Raw genomic sequence first — 18746 nt, forward strand, 5'->3', positions numbered from 1 at the left:
ATTAGTTACCATTCCTCTCCCTCCTTGTCCTTTGGACTGCGTAAGTGCTTAATTACATCTCCTCAACTATGTTATACGTATAAAAACACGGAAAAAGAATTGTCGCCACTCGCTTGGCTGGTTAACGATCTACCGTTAATTTTGTATCACAGCACCACTGTCTGTTGTCCAGGACAACAGACATTATGCTGCGTACGCCTGTATCAGGTATGGGATCTCTTATCATGTCACCCCTGGCCGCATTGACGCTGCTATATGTGATCTGACTGATTAAAGTGCTGCATAGGTCATGAGGCCTGGTGGCTAGCAATTGTGACCGTTGTTATCTTAGGGATGCCTGATCGTTTTATGTTTCTGTCAGTTCCACAGCTGATGGTTTGATGTTCCTCGACAAGTGGTGATTTTTGATAATGCGATTGGTATGCTCCGCAAAAAAAGTTCAAAACATTTTACGTTAATCTAAGCATAAAATGCATTACTTTGGAAGTCACGACACAGGGGATTTCGTTACCATACCGGAAAATGAAAATACCTTGGGCTTCCCTGCATCGTTTTTGGCTACTGTTGTAGTGTGAATGTCAGGCATGCTTACACTTACTTGGCTTTAACCCGCGCACCGACGGGGGGGGGGCGGATATCCGCCCCCCCCCTGAGGTTTTTCGCGAATAGCGGGAGCGAAATTTGGTATGACTATTACCTTATCAATTTTACACATGGTGTGCAAGTTTGAACCTCCTACCTATTAAGGTCAGGTCACCAGGTCACTTTGAATGACCCAACCTCAAGTCACTTTTTTGCAACTTTGTCACCGTGCCAGAGCTACAGTAGATGTCGGAGGCCTTTGAAAGTCGCAGGATGTTATTAGGTCATTAGTAGCTACAATTTGTATATCTCGGAATTTGATATCGGTGACCTAAGGTCAGGTCAATTTCGCGACCTCCCCATTAAAAGTCAATGGGGGAAAAATCAACCCCCTTTTTTTACCACTAAAACGGGTCGGAATGGCCCCATATACCATACATGACTTCATATACGATCAACCTTCACTACCTTGAGGTCTGTTTTGCTGTTGGGCAGCTGTGAGGTCATGTGACGTCATCAAGGGTCACCAAAGGTTTTTAGCCAATAACTCCGTACAGGAACAAGATACAGACGCGTGGATGGTCTCATTGTGTTCAGCTCGTCAAGACGCATCGAATGATATACATGATGACCTCGAGGTCACGTGACCTGAGGTCAACCTTTGACCTTGACCTTTCGAGGTCAACATATATATCATTCGATGCGGATTGACGAGGGGATCACGATGATGCCCTTAGTTTGTTCCTATCTTGACTAATTCGAAAGTTATTCGAGAAAAACTCTCCATATCTAGCGCCGCCATTTTGACTTTTTCGACCCCTGTGACGTCATCTTTGACCTGACCTGAAAATGACCTTTGTAAAAATTGTAGATCTTGACCGTGCGTATCCGATGCCGTTTACCGCTTGTCGCTATCTTGCTTCGTTCTCGAGATCTCAGGGGGGGGGGTCATCCGCCCCCCCGTCGGTGCGAAGTTGGCGCAGACCCCCGTCGGTGCGCGGGTTAATTTACCCACCTGTGTCAGAGACCGCTCCCCATACCGTCCCCCAATGACGTCAAATGACGTCACTGAGGTCACGTGCCAGCCGCGCCCACTTGGTTTACATGATTGCATTCCTCCCGACTGCACTATATTGGTGCCTTGGCGGCGGTGGCGGTGCGCTGCCCTTTGATCTCAGGAAGCGTCCACCGCCACTGCCGGCGGGATTTCAGGAATAGCACCACCTGTTCCCCGCCACGTTTGTGGATTTAGTTCTGTTTGCCTCGCGTCTGTTGGCTCGGTTTGTTTGCTGAAGGTTCAAAGCTACCATCGACGCTTGATTGTGTGATTTTGTGAGGCTTTCTGCGCAATCAGTGAATTGTTTTGTTATTTCGAGGTCGAAAGGCGTGGCTATGCTTGTTTTGATAGTTTCCTACAAGTATAGCGTGACTTTTTTATTCGTTTTCTCCTCGTTCAATTATCCGGTACTCCAGCACACCTGTCTTTGTTCTCGGTTCTGACTTCTGACCTCGCCCGGTGATTCTTCGATCAGTTTTCACGTCTGTGGCCAGTTTTGATTCCAATCACACCTACCTCACCATGTTGGGCCAGAAGGGCCATAATTTCGGCCGGTCCGTGCCTATAGTTATTCTGGAGTCGCATGGTAATCACGCTCCGAACCACACTTGACGCCGTGGAGAGAGTGGGATTCGAACCCAGCCCACCCACTGAGAGAACGCACATCTGTCCATCTCGGCCGCTCATGAAGTAATTACAAACACGATGATCTACGACGCTTCCCACGACGTATGCCTCATTTCGTAATCTACTACGTTCTGACTTTCGACATCGGCCTCGTTCAGTCGTCGTAGTTTGGTGTATGACTGGGGCCCGGTGTGACGTCAGAGCGCGTGCGCGCCGGTGGCGGCGGGCACCTCGGTTCAGGAGAGCGCGGCGGCGCGCTGCCGCCGTCGTCGAGTCAGAACTCGGAGCGGCAGCGGTGGCCGCGCGACGGTGGCGGTCGCTCCTGTGTAACGAACGGCACGTGACTGTGACGGGTCACCGGGAAAAGTGACGCAGTGACCGGTGTGACGCGAGGGGCGGTTGAGCGTTCTGCGTCCTAACTGCAACCGTCTGGAGTTGCACGGTGCAAACATACGCGTGATTTAGTGCAAGTGTGGTGCACTGCGGTGCAGACGGCATTACGCCGCTCATTTTTCAGTGCAAATTTGTGCCTTAGCGCGTGCCAGCGCAATTATCATTGCCTCTTGTGCCAACTGTGTATCAGTGACGGGAGACTCGGTTTGACTGCGATACCTTCAAAGGACAGCATGGCTACAAAAGTCGAGGTGAGGGTCGTCAGGCATAAACGCCCCGTCGCCCCACCAAACATGGGCGCGCTCCAAGGTTCGGTGGGTGATGCACGGGTCTCTGGTCACGTGAAGAGCCCTTGACATGACAATAGGACACGCTGGGAGGCATACGATATATGGTCGGGGTTTTTGCTTTTAGTTGGTCTCCCCTTGGGAGAGAGTTCTACACCTGGCCTGTTTTCATGCCATAAATCTGGTGCAGGCAGGGCCATGCTTTTTATTGTGAAAAGTTTGGTGGTAACGCAAGTAATACCTATGCAGTATATCAGAGCTGATTTTATCCAGAAGCTATTATGTGAAGATGTGCGTTTCCTTACTAGCCTCATTTTCGTATCGCGCTCTTATTTACAAGCCTTTTTCATACAAATATCTTGAATTAAACACTTCGTATCTGAGCTTATAAGCGACATTCTACCGTTTGACACTGTGTCCAGCCCGAGCGGTCCCGTGTCACCACGCCGCACCCTACCCGCTCCCTGTATGGAAATCTCCCCTATCGCCCTCGATCGGAACTCCATGTGAGGCCGTACCTTGCCAGCGACGACGCCAGGGCCAGTTTTACGATCGTTTTCACGTTTGCCCGGTCGAGTTTTATTCCAATCAACCGGTTACCGTGCTGCTGTGGGCGTCATTGCTGCCGTGCGGCCGCGGAGGAAAATTCCCCCTAACTCAGCCACACCTAGGTATTCACCGGTGGTCACGCGCGTGACTTTGGTGAGGAGGAGGGGTGATAAAATACGGGAGCACCCATAGTGGTAGCTCGTGGCGAGTAAATTGGTTCAGCTCCATACTAGTGATTAAATTCACCATGTTGGATAGAACCTCTCGCGGAATGAGTATCACTGGCGTCGAACTGTCTTCCAACTCAAAGAATCATCACTGAAAGTTATCTTTTTCCGTTCCATTCTTTTATTCAGTGCGAAGCTCTCTTCAATTCTTCAAACCGATTAAGAAGACTTGACTGCCACTTTTCAGTCGGCTGCTGAGTCTCGCTCGCACATCAATACTCTTGACGAGAAGCTTTGTCGCGCAAACACGTGAATCTGTCTCGCAAGGGAGTGGTACATGCCCTGTATGTGCTGGGTCTAGATCAATGCTCTGTCAGAGTCACAATTTCGCGAAGACGAAATCAGTTGTAGTTGCATTAAACACTCCGTTTTGGTTATTAGTGAGCAGAGTTACTTGTGTCGTGTGTTAACTGCTCTTTATTCGTCAGATTATACCTATTGTGAATCGGCAAACGTTCCATATTGGATCAAAACTTCTCATTGATGTTGGAATTAACGCGCTGCCATTCTCTTACCAACTTTGCTAATCAACTTTGACCTTGTTGTTGACTGCGGGCACTGGCCTCTGATTTGCCCTGTCTGTGGGCGTGGCGAAATGACAACCAATCACAGCTCGTGATGGCGATGACGTCCTTCTGACTGAACCAATCACCGCGGGCGGTAATTAATTCATTGGGAGGACGATTAATGAGGGGATTGATAATTGGTTTAAATTACTCTGGACGGTAGCGCGTGATAATTGGTTCGGAGTGATGAGGAGTAATAAACAGCGTAAGAACAGCTGCTAGGTTATGCGTCAACAATGAAGTGTTTCATGAATTCGTTCGGTGCATTACTGAAACATCACCCATTCTGGTATAAATTATTCCACAAGTAAACATAATACCAAGCTTCACGTTTGGGCTACATCCGTCTTATGGAAAATAGTTGCGAAGGCGAGATATGCGTGCTTTGGTAATTTATGTTGAGTTCTGACAGGCTTGGTCGGACAATGCCTGACAGGCTTGGTCGGACAGTGCCTGACAGGCTTGGTCGGACAGTGCCTGACAGGCTTGGTCGGACAGTGTCTGACAGGCTTGGTCGGACAGTGCCTGACAGGCTTGGTCGGACAGTGCCTGACAGGCTTGGTCGGACAGTGCCTGACAGGCTTGGTCGGACAGTGCCTGACAGGCTTGGTCGGACAGTGCCTGACAGGCTTGGTCGGACAGTGCCTGACAGGCTTGGTCGGACAGTGCCTGACAGGCTTGGTCGGACAGTGCCTGACAGGCTTGGTCGGACAGTGCCTGACAGGCTTGGTCGGACAGTGCCTGACAGGCTTGGTCGGACAGTGCCTGACAGGCTTGGTCGGACAGTGCCTGACAGGCTTGGTCGGACAGTGCCTGACAGGCTTGGTCGGACAGTGCCTGACAGGCTTGGTCGGACAGTGCCTGACAGGCTTGGTCGGACAGTGCCTGACAGGCTTGGTCGGACAGTGCCTGACAGGCTTGGTCGGACAGTGCCCACTGCACAGTGACAGTTCTTATGGAAATAACGTGGCTGCGAGGATGAGATATGGGTGCGCTGGTAATTTATATGGAGGCGCCTGACAGACCAGGCAATAAGGGTGTCTATAACAGTGACGCGTATAATTATTCAAATGACTGATGTGATGGCGGGGCAGCCACTGACGTTGCATTCTGATGTGATCCTGATGTTGATGTTGTTACTGATTCTGGCGTTGATGGTATTGGTAATGGTGATGGTTTTCTGATGGTGACTGTGGTAACGCTGGTATGCAGATGGTGACGTTGACAGTGACTGCAATGCTGCTGCTTGGATGCTGCCCTGATGGCACTTACTTGTCGCCATTACTTCCAATCATGCTCATCTCTCGCTGCCGCACCTCTGAGACCTGGCTCTGCGCCGTCCAATCAATCGCCCTGACGACACCGGCCATATACGGTGACCTCCCTCCTGCGTCCCAAACCCTGTGTGTTGAGTTTTCCTTCAGTACGTTTCCTATTCTCTCTCCAGACAGAAGCCGATGTAATGACGGCCAACCAGGACCCGGTGTAGTACATACCAATGCAATGTGGCATCTTTGGTCTGAACATTCTAGCCATAAAACGTAGAAGTTGTGCCTCGTTGAAGAGCTGCATCCATCTATGTAGTCTCAATCGTAGCTCATCGTCCTTGCGAACCCGCTCACTGGCAGCCGCTGTCCGTCTGGCCGTCCCATCAGTCCAGTGTAGCCCGTGCCGTGAACGAGCCGGGCCGGTCGAACCGGCTCCCCTCCCCTCCCCTCCCCCTCCCCCTCCCCCTCCCCTCCTCCCCTCCCCTCCTCTTCCCCTCCCCTCCCCTCCCCTCCTCTCCCACTGAGTTGTGATGTGACTGCGCTGTGCGCAGGGCTCCGAGGCAAGGAGCGGCAGTGAAGGACTTGAGATGCAGAGTTCTACTGAGAGGCGCTGGTAGCAGAGTTTTAGGGGGATGTTTAGCGGCTTCAGGGCCTTGAAGAGTGGAAATGAACAGTAGCGGCGGAACACCCTCAATTAAGGGGGGGGGGGCACTGCCGACTTTTGGTCCCATTCTTTCCATGCAACGCCCATAGGATAGGGCTAATGTTAAAATGCCAAAATTATAGGGGGCACGGTGCCCCGGTGCCCTCCCCGTTCCGCCGCCTATGGAAATGAAGCTAGGCGGGTTCAGGTCATGGCGTCTTTGAAGAGGTCAACAGTCTAATAAGAAGCTACATTGATGTGGTTGGGAATTTGAGCAAAGTGTCGCTTGTTGTTTTGAATGTCTTTAAGGCAGATGTTTGGTCTTATGGGACGTCGCCTTGAAGTGGCTGCGTTTTGAGATATTGGCCACCTGTATGTAAATATGAGATGTGGATTGTGGAATAAGCGTAATCGTATGTTCTGTCGCTCGACTCGTAAGCAAAAAACAGAACAGGAGAAAAATGCTTTTGGTAGCATTGCTTCAAAGATTTTCAAGCCTCTTTTGCCGGATGTGGCTCGAATACTCGTGAAGCTGGGGTCAGCTCAAGCCTGGTGCAAGGATGAGACATTTGTGGTGCAGAAATACCCAGAACGCTTTGACTGTTATGTTGTAATGCTGGTATGAGCTCCTCTGTAAGACGTATTTAGTGATGTTTGTATTGCGGACTGGCCTGTGCTGCGTTGTTTGAACCCAGGTCCAGGGCAAGGATTACACAAAACGCTATTCTGGTCATGTTGAGGGCAAAACAAAGCTTAAATTTGTTTTGAATGTTTGTGCATGAAGAATTTAGTTGGATAGAGTTTGCCTTGCCGGCGAAAGTTAGAATGCTTCCACACTGAGCAGTCAACACACATTGTTGGTTGCAAAATTATTTATGTCAAAGTTATGCCTTCCGTCCATCCCTGATAACTTCATTTAAGCTTTTCAGATTTCAAGTAGCGAAAAAGTTGCTCTAATACATAAAGATACTGGCCAAGCCCCAACATAAAAGCTTTCGGTATTTCACCGCATTCGCAGAACAGTGAAATATCTTTTCCGACAAAACTGCTGCTGCAAAGCGCGGTGGCTGACAGTCCGATAGCTGTGACCCGTCACTGATGTGTGTGGGTGCTGCATTATTCGATTAGATTTATGATACATGTGTGGTATCTTTACTGCCTTTGATACTGGGTGCCGACGGCCAACCAGACTTAGCCAATGAGGCTGTACTGTAAAAGCATCATGACAGATCACGCGACCGATGCGCCCCCTCACTTCCTGAGACCAACGCCCCAGGCGAGATGAGATCACGTGTCTGTCGGCGGCTTCAGCGGGTCTAGTCACGTGACCAGTGAGTAAGAGGACGATTGCGTTCTGGAGATGAGGATCTGTCGCAGAATGAGTTATTCGGTCCTCAGGGATGATCTGATGTTGTCTTGGTCGGTCGTCCGAGTGTTTATGTGTATAACGGTGGGTCCATGTGCCTGGGTGTCGATGTGTCGGTGTGTCAGTGTGTTGACATCCGTGTGTCATTGTGAAGGTGTCACTGTCTGTGTTAACTGTGTAATTTCATCACTGGCTGTGTGTTAGGCTGTGTGTCTAACTTGGTTGATTGTTGACGTGTTGAGTTTTTCGATGCCAGACCGTCTCAGTTTGAGTGTGAACTCGGATCCCCTCTGTGATATATTTCTCTGCCAGTGTTTCCGTATCCATTCCCCAATAGATCTCAGACGACCACGCCCAGCACTCAGTAGCCACGCCCAGCAGCCACGCCCACTCGTTACGGATTAGCCACCGTCACGCTCATCTCTCATAAAATGGCGACTGTCACGACCGGCGTCACGCGCCCTACGATCCACGAGTGTGTCGGGGTCCTCACGAGTCACGAACGGTCCTCACGAGTCACGAACGGCGGGCCCTTGACGAGGAGTCTCTCAGTCCGCCTCCATCCACCGAGCCACTGTGCTTCAGGCGACACTTCAGGTCGGAAGTTTTACAGAAGCTAGGTTGGTTCTACCAGCAACGTGCAAATGGAGTCCTTCACGCTTTTTCTCCGCTTAACTACGCGCGGTATCTCAACGGGCTCAAACATTCACACAGTGTGCAGGCTCCTAAAACCAAGTCTCTTGCCATTAAATCCAGCGTCTGTGCCCTGGATGCCACATATCCTCTCGTTTCTTTGATAAATGGTCCGGTGACAGCTGGTATCTACCGCGCTGGGGCTTTCCCTCACAGCCGGCTGGGACGTTACCACTAATTTATCTTAGATCAGCGGTCAGTGGAGTGACCTCCCTCGCTGAGGTGACCTCTCGCGCCAGGGCGACTCAGAGGCGTGAGCCGCGTTTTAACTTTCGCCGCCCACTGGTGGTGCTAATAGATAGAGATGTTGCCTTAGAGGTTATTTTGTAACGTATGCATATGTGTAAATGAGTTCTATGGATGGTGATGGGCCGGTGATCATGAATATGGATGTAGGCTAATGTGGGTATGACATCTGAGGATGGTATGACGGTTTGATAATGGGCGGAGTGGCTCACGGGTGTTTGGTGTCTTCCTGCTGGGTGTCTTGGTGCTTGGTGTCTGTTTGGTGTCTTGGTGTTTTCTTGGTGGCTTCTTGTTTGGTGTCTTGGTGTTTGGGTATACATTTAGTGTCTGCTTCCTTCCTTGTGGCTGGAGCGTGCTGTAGGTCACACGATGATGGTTCGGATTAAGGAATATGCAACGGAATTCCCATTCTCTTCATGTGAACTGAAAAAGAGGGCAAACTGACGTTCAAATGCTTTTTGAACGCAGCTGCAACAGATTAAAAAAGGACAGTTCTTCGAGATTTACTGTTATTTATTATCGGGCGCAATCATGACGCCTTATTTCAAGTCACATCTTACATGCCTTTGTTATTGAACAAGCGTCCAGGGTCCACGTATGGTTTATGACCTGCAAACGCGACGTTTTTTTTAAATAATTCCTCGCTACCAAGAGCGCTGCTTTATTCATACAGCAAATCAGAGTTGTCGCGCCAACTGCAACTTTCTTCAAGCATTGACAAAATGACTATCACTAAAGGTAGTGTGCCAGCTTTCCTGGACCGTATGGAGTTAATGGCCCAGATAAGGAGAACCGGATTTTTAGAACTCATCCATACCTTCAAAACTCATGGAAACGTCTTAAATTCTTCAAATTTTGAGTACCCCAGTGCGAAATTCGCCCCGACGGGTTGTCGGTCGTACCCCAACCACATTTCACACCACTATGAACAATAAATGCACACACTGAAATCGCTATTACCGATAGGCTCATCCAAGCAAGTTTCGATAAACCCGTTCATCATCATCTCCTGCGGTTTCGAACACGCCTGTTAGGTGGTGCGGTAGACCGCGCCCAAAGCCAGGGCCCCGGTAACGTGAGGTAGCCTAGTCGGGGCAGCGTGCGCTGACCCAAGCCGGGGCCGCGCGTCCTCCCGGTGTCATGTGATAGCCCGGGGCTGCCCGGGGATGCGGTAGACCGCGCCCAAAGCCGCGGCCCCGGCTTGGGTCAGCGCACGCTGCCCCGACTCGGCTACCTCACGTTACCGGGGCCCTGGCTTTGTGCGCGGTCTACCGCAGGTGGCTTCTGCTCATACTTTGTGGTGCGGTGGTGGTGCGTCGGGCCGCGCGCTCTGACTTCGGCCAAGAAAAATGCGTCAGCTGATCATTGTCATTTCTGCCACTTTCATGTGGTGAGATGGGTTCATAACTTTAGAGACGGCTGTTTCATATCAATTATTTTACATAAAATCATATTTCAAACCATGAATTAATTTTCGACAGCCAAATTAAAGAAACAATACCAATACAGGCTTACAGTTTAAATTCGACATTCTGTTGTCTACGATTAGACAGCTGATAACTCATTCCCGTACGTCGTAACTCTATAATGACCTTTGCTTATTGTCACAGGTGCGCCGCATTCGCGATTGTTGCCGACGCCTGTTTGCAGGTCAGCCCACTACAGTTGTTATACGTATCGAAAAACCGATAAACTTTTAGGCGAAAAAAGCACTATTTCGGGCCCATTTTTGATTTTTTTTTTTGCGATATTAGGTACAAACAGAAGCTTCTTATCCTAGGAAAAATAAAATGGGAAATCATTGGAAGGTGGCACACTACCTTTAAGTGACCTGTCAGCTGGAATTTTAACATACCACTCCGTGACTGCGGTGCATTTGATCTTTGGTCACGTGCTCGTTGCCACCTAGACTCCTGTCTCAACATTTATCAACAGAGGACGGGTCAGTCGCGCCCAGTCCATCCCTTGTTGCTAGGTGGGAGCGGACTAGGGTCAAGGCCGCGTACAATCGGTGACCTTGAGGTGACGCGTGTGACGTCACAGCCTACGTCACAGCTACGTCACAGCCTACGTCACTCACGTGCGTCAGGTCCGTCTGTCCGCTGCAGCGATTCACTTGGATGGACCAAGTGACGTTTAATTTAGTGTCGGTAGACAGCGACCTGAACTCTGAACCTCTGGTCAGAAGCATCGCTAATGTTTTTGCTTCTGCGCTAAGTGCCCTCAATGTTTTTGTATTTCGTGTGGTGTGACAACGTATGTGCTCTTAATGGACAAAGTGGTTGTTTTTGCTCTATCCTCTTTTTCGTCTCTTCTTCTCATGTTTTGACAGGAATGATAAATGATGTGCCATTTTATTTACATATTCAAGCATGGCTGGCTACTTTGAATAATTTATCACATACCTAATCTCGGGGTTCATCTAAGAAGAGTTTGCACTCAACTAAAACTGCTCGCATGTACATACTTTCAGCAACAATGAATTGTATTTCTTTAATTATCCCCTGGGCTTTGAAAGCGTGGCAAACATGTTTGCTGTCTTCGCTTGAGTGAAATCATTGAACCCGCTAACGCAAAAACGATGTAGCCCTAATGGGTTATGCAAATGTGCAAACGGTCTGCCTCGACCCAAGAGAATAGCTAAATTAGACCCTCTCCTCTAACTGCATCATTTCATACTGCAATGGTCCCTGATGCGCTCCACCCAGGAAAAGGCAATGAGAAATACGGTCTGCGACCTGAAACATAGCTTGCTATGGATACAATTTATCTTTAATTATTGAGAATATATAGGTCATGTTGGTATTTTCTGCCGGAAACAACGTAAGTAGGGCTCTGCCGCAGTTTGGTGTTTCAGTTGCTCCGCTGTGATGCCATCGACTCAGTTGTAAAAAGTTGGGATTTAACTCAAAACACTGGTCTTATCTCCAGCGAAGTGTATTTAGGGCCTTGCAGCGAAGTGCTGCTCTTATCTGCGGTGTTTGTCGGTTGGGGCGAGGGATTTGAGAAAATCTGCGATAGTTTTGGAGGCTATTTGTGAGGATCAGTCCGGTTTCGAGAAGATCCTACGGATGTTATCCGAAAACCGCCTGCATCTTGCTTGTGTCCGAACTTGTCTTGGCAGATGTTTGAAATGACTATGTCGCAAGTATATGAAGATATGCTTTTTGGGGACGCTGCTACTCAATGAGATCCTAGTTCTTTTTTATTTGGTTAACGATTTTTCATAGTCTCGTCTTCTGTTAGGAAAGTTGAATACTATAGTGACAGTTTTAGTACGCCATACCTTATATAGCTATTTACCAATTAACCGGGCTCCATCCCAACGGACACCCGATGACGTCATGAACGCCTAATGACGTCACAAGGGTGTGGTTTCCAATTCCAACCATCGTGGGATATGGCTGATGGACACAACTATTCCAGTCTCCGCTCTCTGATACCGTGTCACGTTACGAGGTTTTATATCACTGTGTCGTGACGGCGCCCGTTCAGTGTCACTCATCTCACGTCACGTGATATCGTGTGACGTCACATCAGTCACGTCACATCAGATCACGTGACATCAGTTGACTGACGTTGTCACGCGTCCCAGGGATCGTTACAGAGCTGAAGAGCTCGCTGGCACGCGAAGGCCGGGGGATGCTCGACTCACGACAGTTGCTCGTCATTTGGTGATTATTGCTGCCGGTCAGCTACGATCTTCCAAGTTCCAGCTGTCGTGAGGATGGGTCAGGCCCGCCACTGGTGACCTGGGTGGGTTCAAAAGCCCAAGAACTTCAACTACCGTAGGTCTTGCAAAGAGATATGATTGAGGAAGAAATTACTTGAAGGGACAATGGACATCCTGTATGCTCTTTTCTTAACCCTAGAACGCCTAGGGGGGGGGGGTTGTATCAACCCCCCCCTGAGGTTTTTTCGAAGTGCACGCTAAACGGCTTGTCGTAGCGGGCTGAAATTTTCAATACCCTCTGGGGCAACCATTGCGCATCTTTTGCCGAAAAAAAAATTGATCGGGTCATGTCAGGTCACGGAGTTATGACGTCATAAGAGGTACAGCCTCCGGCCGGATTTTCACAAACTGAGTGCCAACGCCCGAGGTTTCCTGCCGGTGGTACGGACATCGGTTGATGGATCGTGATGAAACTTCCCATGCATGTTGGGGCAAGTATTGGCTATCATATGGTATAAGAAATTTGACCGGGTCAGGTCAGGTCACGGAGCTATGACGTCACAAGAGGAACAGCGTCCGGTACTATTTTTGAAAAGCGCCCGCACCACTATTTTGCTAATTCTTGTCACCTCAATGGGAATATGCAGCAATATTAGCTTCTATAGGGAGCAAATGGACTTCCCAAATCCAAAAATACAATCAGATTTCAAAAATTTAAATTTTGATTTTTCGAATTTCTGCCGCCGACTCTGACCTTGCCGACTTCCGGCGCTCCCAACGCGACATTTTTAGAGCTAGGGAAACGAAATACATACCAAACGATAGAGAATTGATCAAGGAACACGATAGTGAAGGTTTCAAGTCGATATCTTCCACCGTTTTGCCGCAATCGCCGCCGAAAGTTGAAAAAAGTCTATTTTTCCGAAAATTTGACCTTTGACCGGTCAAAAGTAGGTCAAATGTTGACCTAGGACCAAAAAATATACCACCAATCGCGAGATCTCGTTGAGAGCAATCCGTTGGTTTTTTCCGCTAAGCTCTACGACCTTCCGTTTCAAAACGCCAGGGGGGGGGGGTCGTAACAACCCCCCCCTGGTCGTTCGTGTTATGAGAAATGGCCTGGTCGTGCGAGGGTTAAAGTAGCCTTTTTAATTACTAGGTGTGGTGTGTTCTCTCGAGCTGAGAAGTTGCCATCGGCCGACACAGATTGAGAGATGTTAATTAGAATTTCTTTTGTATTTTTGGCATCAGAATACACAGAATGCCCAGGCAACATAAAGCTATCTACTATGGACGTCAAGCCCCTTGAGACCCCACTTTTTTGCGATAATTTTTAAATGCGTCAACTCTCGTTGACAATATTCTGGCAATGTGTATTTCAGAACCTGCCGAAACTTTTATTACTAAGGTATTTTGACGTCAAACGATTATTAAAGGTACTTCTCATTCACTCGTAATGTTAAATTTCACGGAACGAATCTGCTGTTTGGGTAGAGGCTACGCACTCATGGGGCGGAGCCACGTAATGACGTCAGCGCTAAGCTCCGCCCTACCCCTCCGGCGCTCCTTGCCCGGCGACCGGTCACTCGCGTCTCTCGCTCCATTCAGGCTTGATGGTGGGCGGTAGCTGGTAGCGGTAGCGGGCGCTGGTAGATGGCATTTAGAGCAGATGGCGCTGGTGGTGGGGCTCGAGTGTGGCCGAGCGCAAGCCTCTGCCCGGGCCTGAATTGACCTTAACATTACGAGTGAATGAGAAATACCTTCCATAATCGTTTGGCGTCAAAATACCTTAGTAATAAAAGTTTCGGCAGGTTCTGAAACATATATTGCCAGAATATTGTCAACGAAAGTTGACGCATTTAAAAATTATCGCAAAAAAGTGGGGTCTCAAGGGGTTTGACGTTCATAGTAGCTTTCCAGACTATCTATATACAACACACCGTCTTTATGTGAAAACTATCTTATGTGTCATCAAAACTAAATCCGATTTTACATCCGACACTTCTTATCCCCCCTCCAGCTCTGTCCAATCCCCATCATTGTTTTCCTCTCTCCGACCTGCGCTGCGACTGTGTCCATTCGCTCCTCTGATCACGGGCCGCAAATCAATCCAATCAGTCCGGGATTGATTGGATTGACCTCGCGCCGGCGATCGCACTTTCCTGACCCGGAGGCTTATCGGATTGGGAGTGCCCGAGGCGACAGGATAGCCGCCGCTCTTCTCTCTCTCTCTCTCTCTCTCTCTCTCTCTCTCTCTCTCTCTCTCTCTCTCTCTCTCTCCCTCTCTCCCTCTCTCCCTCTCTCTCTCTCTCTCTCTCTCTCTCTCTCTCTCTCTCTCTCTCTCTCTCTCTCCATTTTCTTCCTGCCGCTAGCATGTGTAATAACGATGCATTGACTGGCATCACGTGTACTGTTGTTATTCACAGACATGTCCATTGTATGCTATGCTGAGCCGTTGCAATCCTGGCAACCGGAGGTATTTTGAGTTTCGGTGAATTTAATACCCGTTCCGAGTCATTTATTATATGGGTTATTTAAAGCCGTGAGATGGATCGTGTTACACCAGCTTAGATTCATTTTTGTTTATGTTTAAAGCAACTTGGTCATCAGTCATTCCATGCCATCTCATCGATTCTTCGTGCACGCCTTTCTGTGTAATCTGATGTACATTGTCGGTACCTCTGACGTCCTCGTGCTCATTCAATTTGCCGCCCGTGAACGCCCCATTGGCCATTTCCGTCCATCTGATGAGGCCGTCCCGTCCCGGCTACCCTTTGGGTCACCCCTGAGGTCCCTCCAGTTCGATACAGACCCAGGGCTCAATCTCATAAACGCCGTTGAATGGATATGGCAGCACTGGCTGAAGTTCAGCTGCAGAAAACGGCTATCAAATGCAAGATGGTTTTCACGCATTTCAGTTCATCGTATGCTGATCCAAAGAATAATTTCGTTGACTCGGATAACCGTTTGTCAGCACCGGTATCACTGTAAATGTTACCAAATGCCGTGAATAATAGTACGGCATTTTATCAGATTGGACCCAGGTGTTACAGCCATCACACTCGGAACACGTCAATCGGGTCAGGCGAGCTGCTCGGACGGTATAAGCCATATTTGTACGGTGGCGGTGGGAACGTGCAGATGTTGTACGCAGAGCGGCTGATGAGGGGATCGGTAACGTCTGCTGAACGGTATTTGGGAAGATGCGGGGAGATCGGAATACGGGCGGAAATGGGAGCTGCAGGGAAAGATGTGGGAGATGGCATGTCTGTGTTCTGTTTCGCGAAGTGGCAGGGAGGTTGATCGGTTCTGGCTGCTAAGCCAATTGGCGGGACAGGCCAGGTTATGCGTGATACAAGTATCACACCGAGCTGTGACTTGTTTCGCAGTGTGTTTGTTTTCTTGCCGCATTAGTGCTGTGTGTGTTTGCTAGGGCTGATGACGGCTGATTGCTGTTGATTTGAAGGCTCAAGAGCCGACTGGCTACTCATGACTGGCGATTGAGAGTCAATTTCTAACGACAGCGACTGACAATGCTGATCATTCTGTATCACACCAGTCACCACGGAAAGTAGCGCTGCCTTCTCCCTCCCTTACCAATCCGCAGCCCCCGTTCACGAGCTCCAGAATCCCTTTACCGTGACGTCACCACGGCGGTAGAATCTCCCTTCGACATGCATGCAAATTTCATCATCTTTCGAGCGAGCTGGAGAAAAAGACAAGGATGATATGTCATCAAAAGTTGTACCAATGTAACAACGAGTTCGCCTCATTACGATAAATGGGGCTGAAACTAAAAAATAGGACTATATCGAGCTAAAATCAGCAATTCAAATGACCCCTTCATTTGAACGTGAAGGATTTCCACTGATGACGTCACCACGGCGCCTTTATTTCCCTCGTGAACCAACCTGAGTAGTTAAGGAATTTTTTACCAATCCGCCCGTCCATCCGCCTGTGTGCCTAGCTGGCTGTCTGGCACGATGAACCTTTGGTTTATTTTCGCGATGAGGCTGATTGGGAACACGCGTTGAGACAGCTGCCAAACGACGCCCGACTGGTGCCCATTTCTACGAAATTCGTCCCTCGTGTGTGTATGTTTGTGTCTGTGTGTAACGGCGTGCCAACAGCAAGTTTGGCTGACTGACAACTCAGTGTGTGTTCGTGTCTTTATAGGTGATCCTTGTGTAAATTTCAGCCATTCCAGCGGGAAGTCAAAGTCGTCTGTATTCGTTGAGATCAATTGCTACTTTGTACGCACGTCTTCATGTGTGTATTATGTTGGTTGCAGCGCGGAGAGGAGTTTCTCCGATTTCTCATGATCTCAGTCGTGGCTTTGTCGTTCGGTTTCTATAGCTGCCTCCCTCTGTATATCTCAGTCTGTTGGTCGTTCAGGCAGTATGTTTATCCGATCCGCCTTCATTCACTGTGTTTATCGATCCCTCCGTGTATGTTTGGGTGATAACTGAGGCGACTTGATCGCGGGGATGAACGGTTTTCACAGATCGGCGATCGGTGTGATCTTTGATCGATGTTCACGCTTTGTTCGGGGATTTACACGCTCCACTGCCTTTGGGTGTGGCGCTTCTATTTGTTTCCAAGCCTTGTTTGGAACATCGAACAACGGAAACTTCGGCATCCGAAGACCCTCTCAGGATGGTTCTAACCAAACTTGTGGTAGTTGTCCTCTGACATTTGCCGCTGAGTTGCCGTCTTTCCGATGCGAACGTGCCGCCTGGCACTTCCGAGGGTGCTTCAGAAATTGTTTCACCAACTTCGAGGTGCTCTTGGGGACGCAAAGGCGTGACCAAGTACGTTTTACGAATGTCGAATGCTAAATTTGTGATCTTCAAATTATAACAAGACGTTGTTCTTATCGTTTGGCTGGCGAATGTGCCACTCTTTCTAGAACAAGCTGAACATGCATGTCAACCTTTCTTCCTGGTGCGGTGGACAATACACCGGGTCCTTCCTCAGTTTCCAACCAACCTTTCCTCAATTTCCAACCTAACCGCTCGTCCTCCCTCCATCCATGAAACATACATAAGCTGTGGACTCCGGTCTCCGCAACTTCCTTAGTGAACGTAACTGCCCGGCCGGTCCACCAAATGACGTCACGATGACGTCAGAGGCCTGGGTCGCGCGCGTGTCACTGCGGCTCAGCGGCTGCACTGGGGACCATATGAGGATAGTTGGCGGCAGATGAGACGGGACGCTGCATAGTGGATGGGACTTAGTTTGTAGGGCGTATGGACTTAATTTGTAGGGCGTATAGGCCACCAAGCATAGGGTGTTGGGCGCAAGACAGTTTTGGGACATGGGAAAGATGTCGAATTTTGGGGGATAAGTGATGCGTATGTGTTTGGGGGGATAAGTTATGTGGGGACAGTATCGTGCGTTATTGGACTTAAAATCATGAGAATGCTGATGGTCGTACAGCTTGGAGCACGTGACGACTGTCAGTCTACTAACTTTGATCACGTGACTAGCGACAGTCTTCTAACTTCAGTCTCGTGGTGGTCCGAAAACTTTGGCCGCCTAACTTATGGCATTCTCTCGTACTACCACAATGTATTTTGAGCTCTTATGTGTGCCGGAACAAGTCCTGGAAATCTATCACCAAGCATACCAATCAGGTTACTATTCAATACAGCGCTCTCAACGTTCTCGGGAAATAGATTCCACTGCCGTTGGCCCATTGACTTCCCATATCTCATTTACATCGATTTCCGAAACTGCCGCAGGTCCGAATGGTATCCGCAGCTGCCGGATATGTCGCCAGTAATTTCCGAGATTTTCAGAGAAATGTCCCGGCCTCTGCGGCTCTACCCGGCCACATATTCGGGCGGGCGGCGGGCGGGGGACCTTTCCGGATGTGTGGACCGATTTTCCGGATCGTTCCGGAGTCCCGACCCGGTGATCCTGGCCAGATGACACAGGTCATCTCCGGAATCGATCCCGGCATAAATAGACGCACTGGAACGACGCAGATTGTCGTGGAACGCACTGGAACGTACGTAGAACGCACTGGAACGTACTAAGAACGCATTGGAACGTACTTTAAACGCATCAGAACGCAATGAAGAGAGTTGGAACGCCGTCAGATCGCATACATCTTAGTGTAATGACGTGATTTGTCTCTCAGGGCTCCTTGTTTGGTAAGAAGAGGCTTCCGATGTTGAATCGGTTAAGTGATGGTTTGGTGGTGCGTTTTTATTGGAGGTGATTTGCGTGCGCTGTGGAGTTTCTGATGGCTTTGTTGACGTGAGCTCCACTTGCCTGTCGATTGCTTAAGGCACACTGAAGAAGAAAGGCTTTGACCTCCTCACTCCGGAATGTACTTTTCGTTTGTTTTTTTTTTCTTCTCTTCTAGTTTGTTTCTTGATTGCGCCCCTACTTAAACTTCCATTTAAGTCACACGCCCGGCACGCATAACTTCATGCCAGACGTTCTTCTGACGCAAAAACCAACACCCCCTCTTTTGTTTCACCTCTCACCAAAAGTCAGCCATGATGTGTCAGACAGACATCGTTTACCGCTCCATGATTGAGCCATTATTTGTCGCTCAG

At 49.1% G+C, this 18746-nt stretch overlaps 1 protein-coding gene across 1 annotated transcript in view; it reads left to right on the forward strand.

Moving 5' to 3' along the window:
* Nucleotides 1–2522: 2522 nt before the first annotated feature.
* Nucleotides 2523–18746, forward strand: part of LOC122376875 (cAMP-dependent protein kinase type I regulatory subunit-like) — a gene marked incomplete at its 3' end in the record, with an annotated part of 29926 nt that continues 13702 nt past the window's right edge. Inside the window, exon 1 of the mRNA XM_043356861.1 lies at nt 2523–2910. Coding sequence (XP_043212796.1) covers nt 2893–2910 — 18 coding nt within the window. The remainder of the gene's footprint in view (nt 2911–18746) is intronic.

This window comes from Amphibalanus amphitrite, unplaced genomic scaffold (genome assembly GCF_019059575.1).
Source record: "Amphibalanus amphitrite isolate SeventyFive unplaced genomic scaffold, NRLGWU_Aamphi_draft 002366F_arrow, whole genome shotgun sequence".
NCBI lineage: Eukaryota > Metazoa > Arthropoda > Thecostraca > Balanomorpha > Balanidae > Amphibalanus > Amphibalanus amphitrite.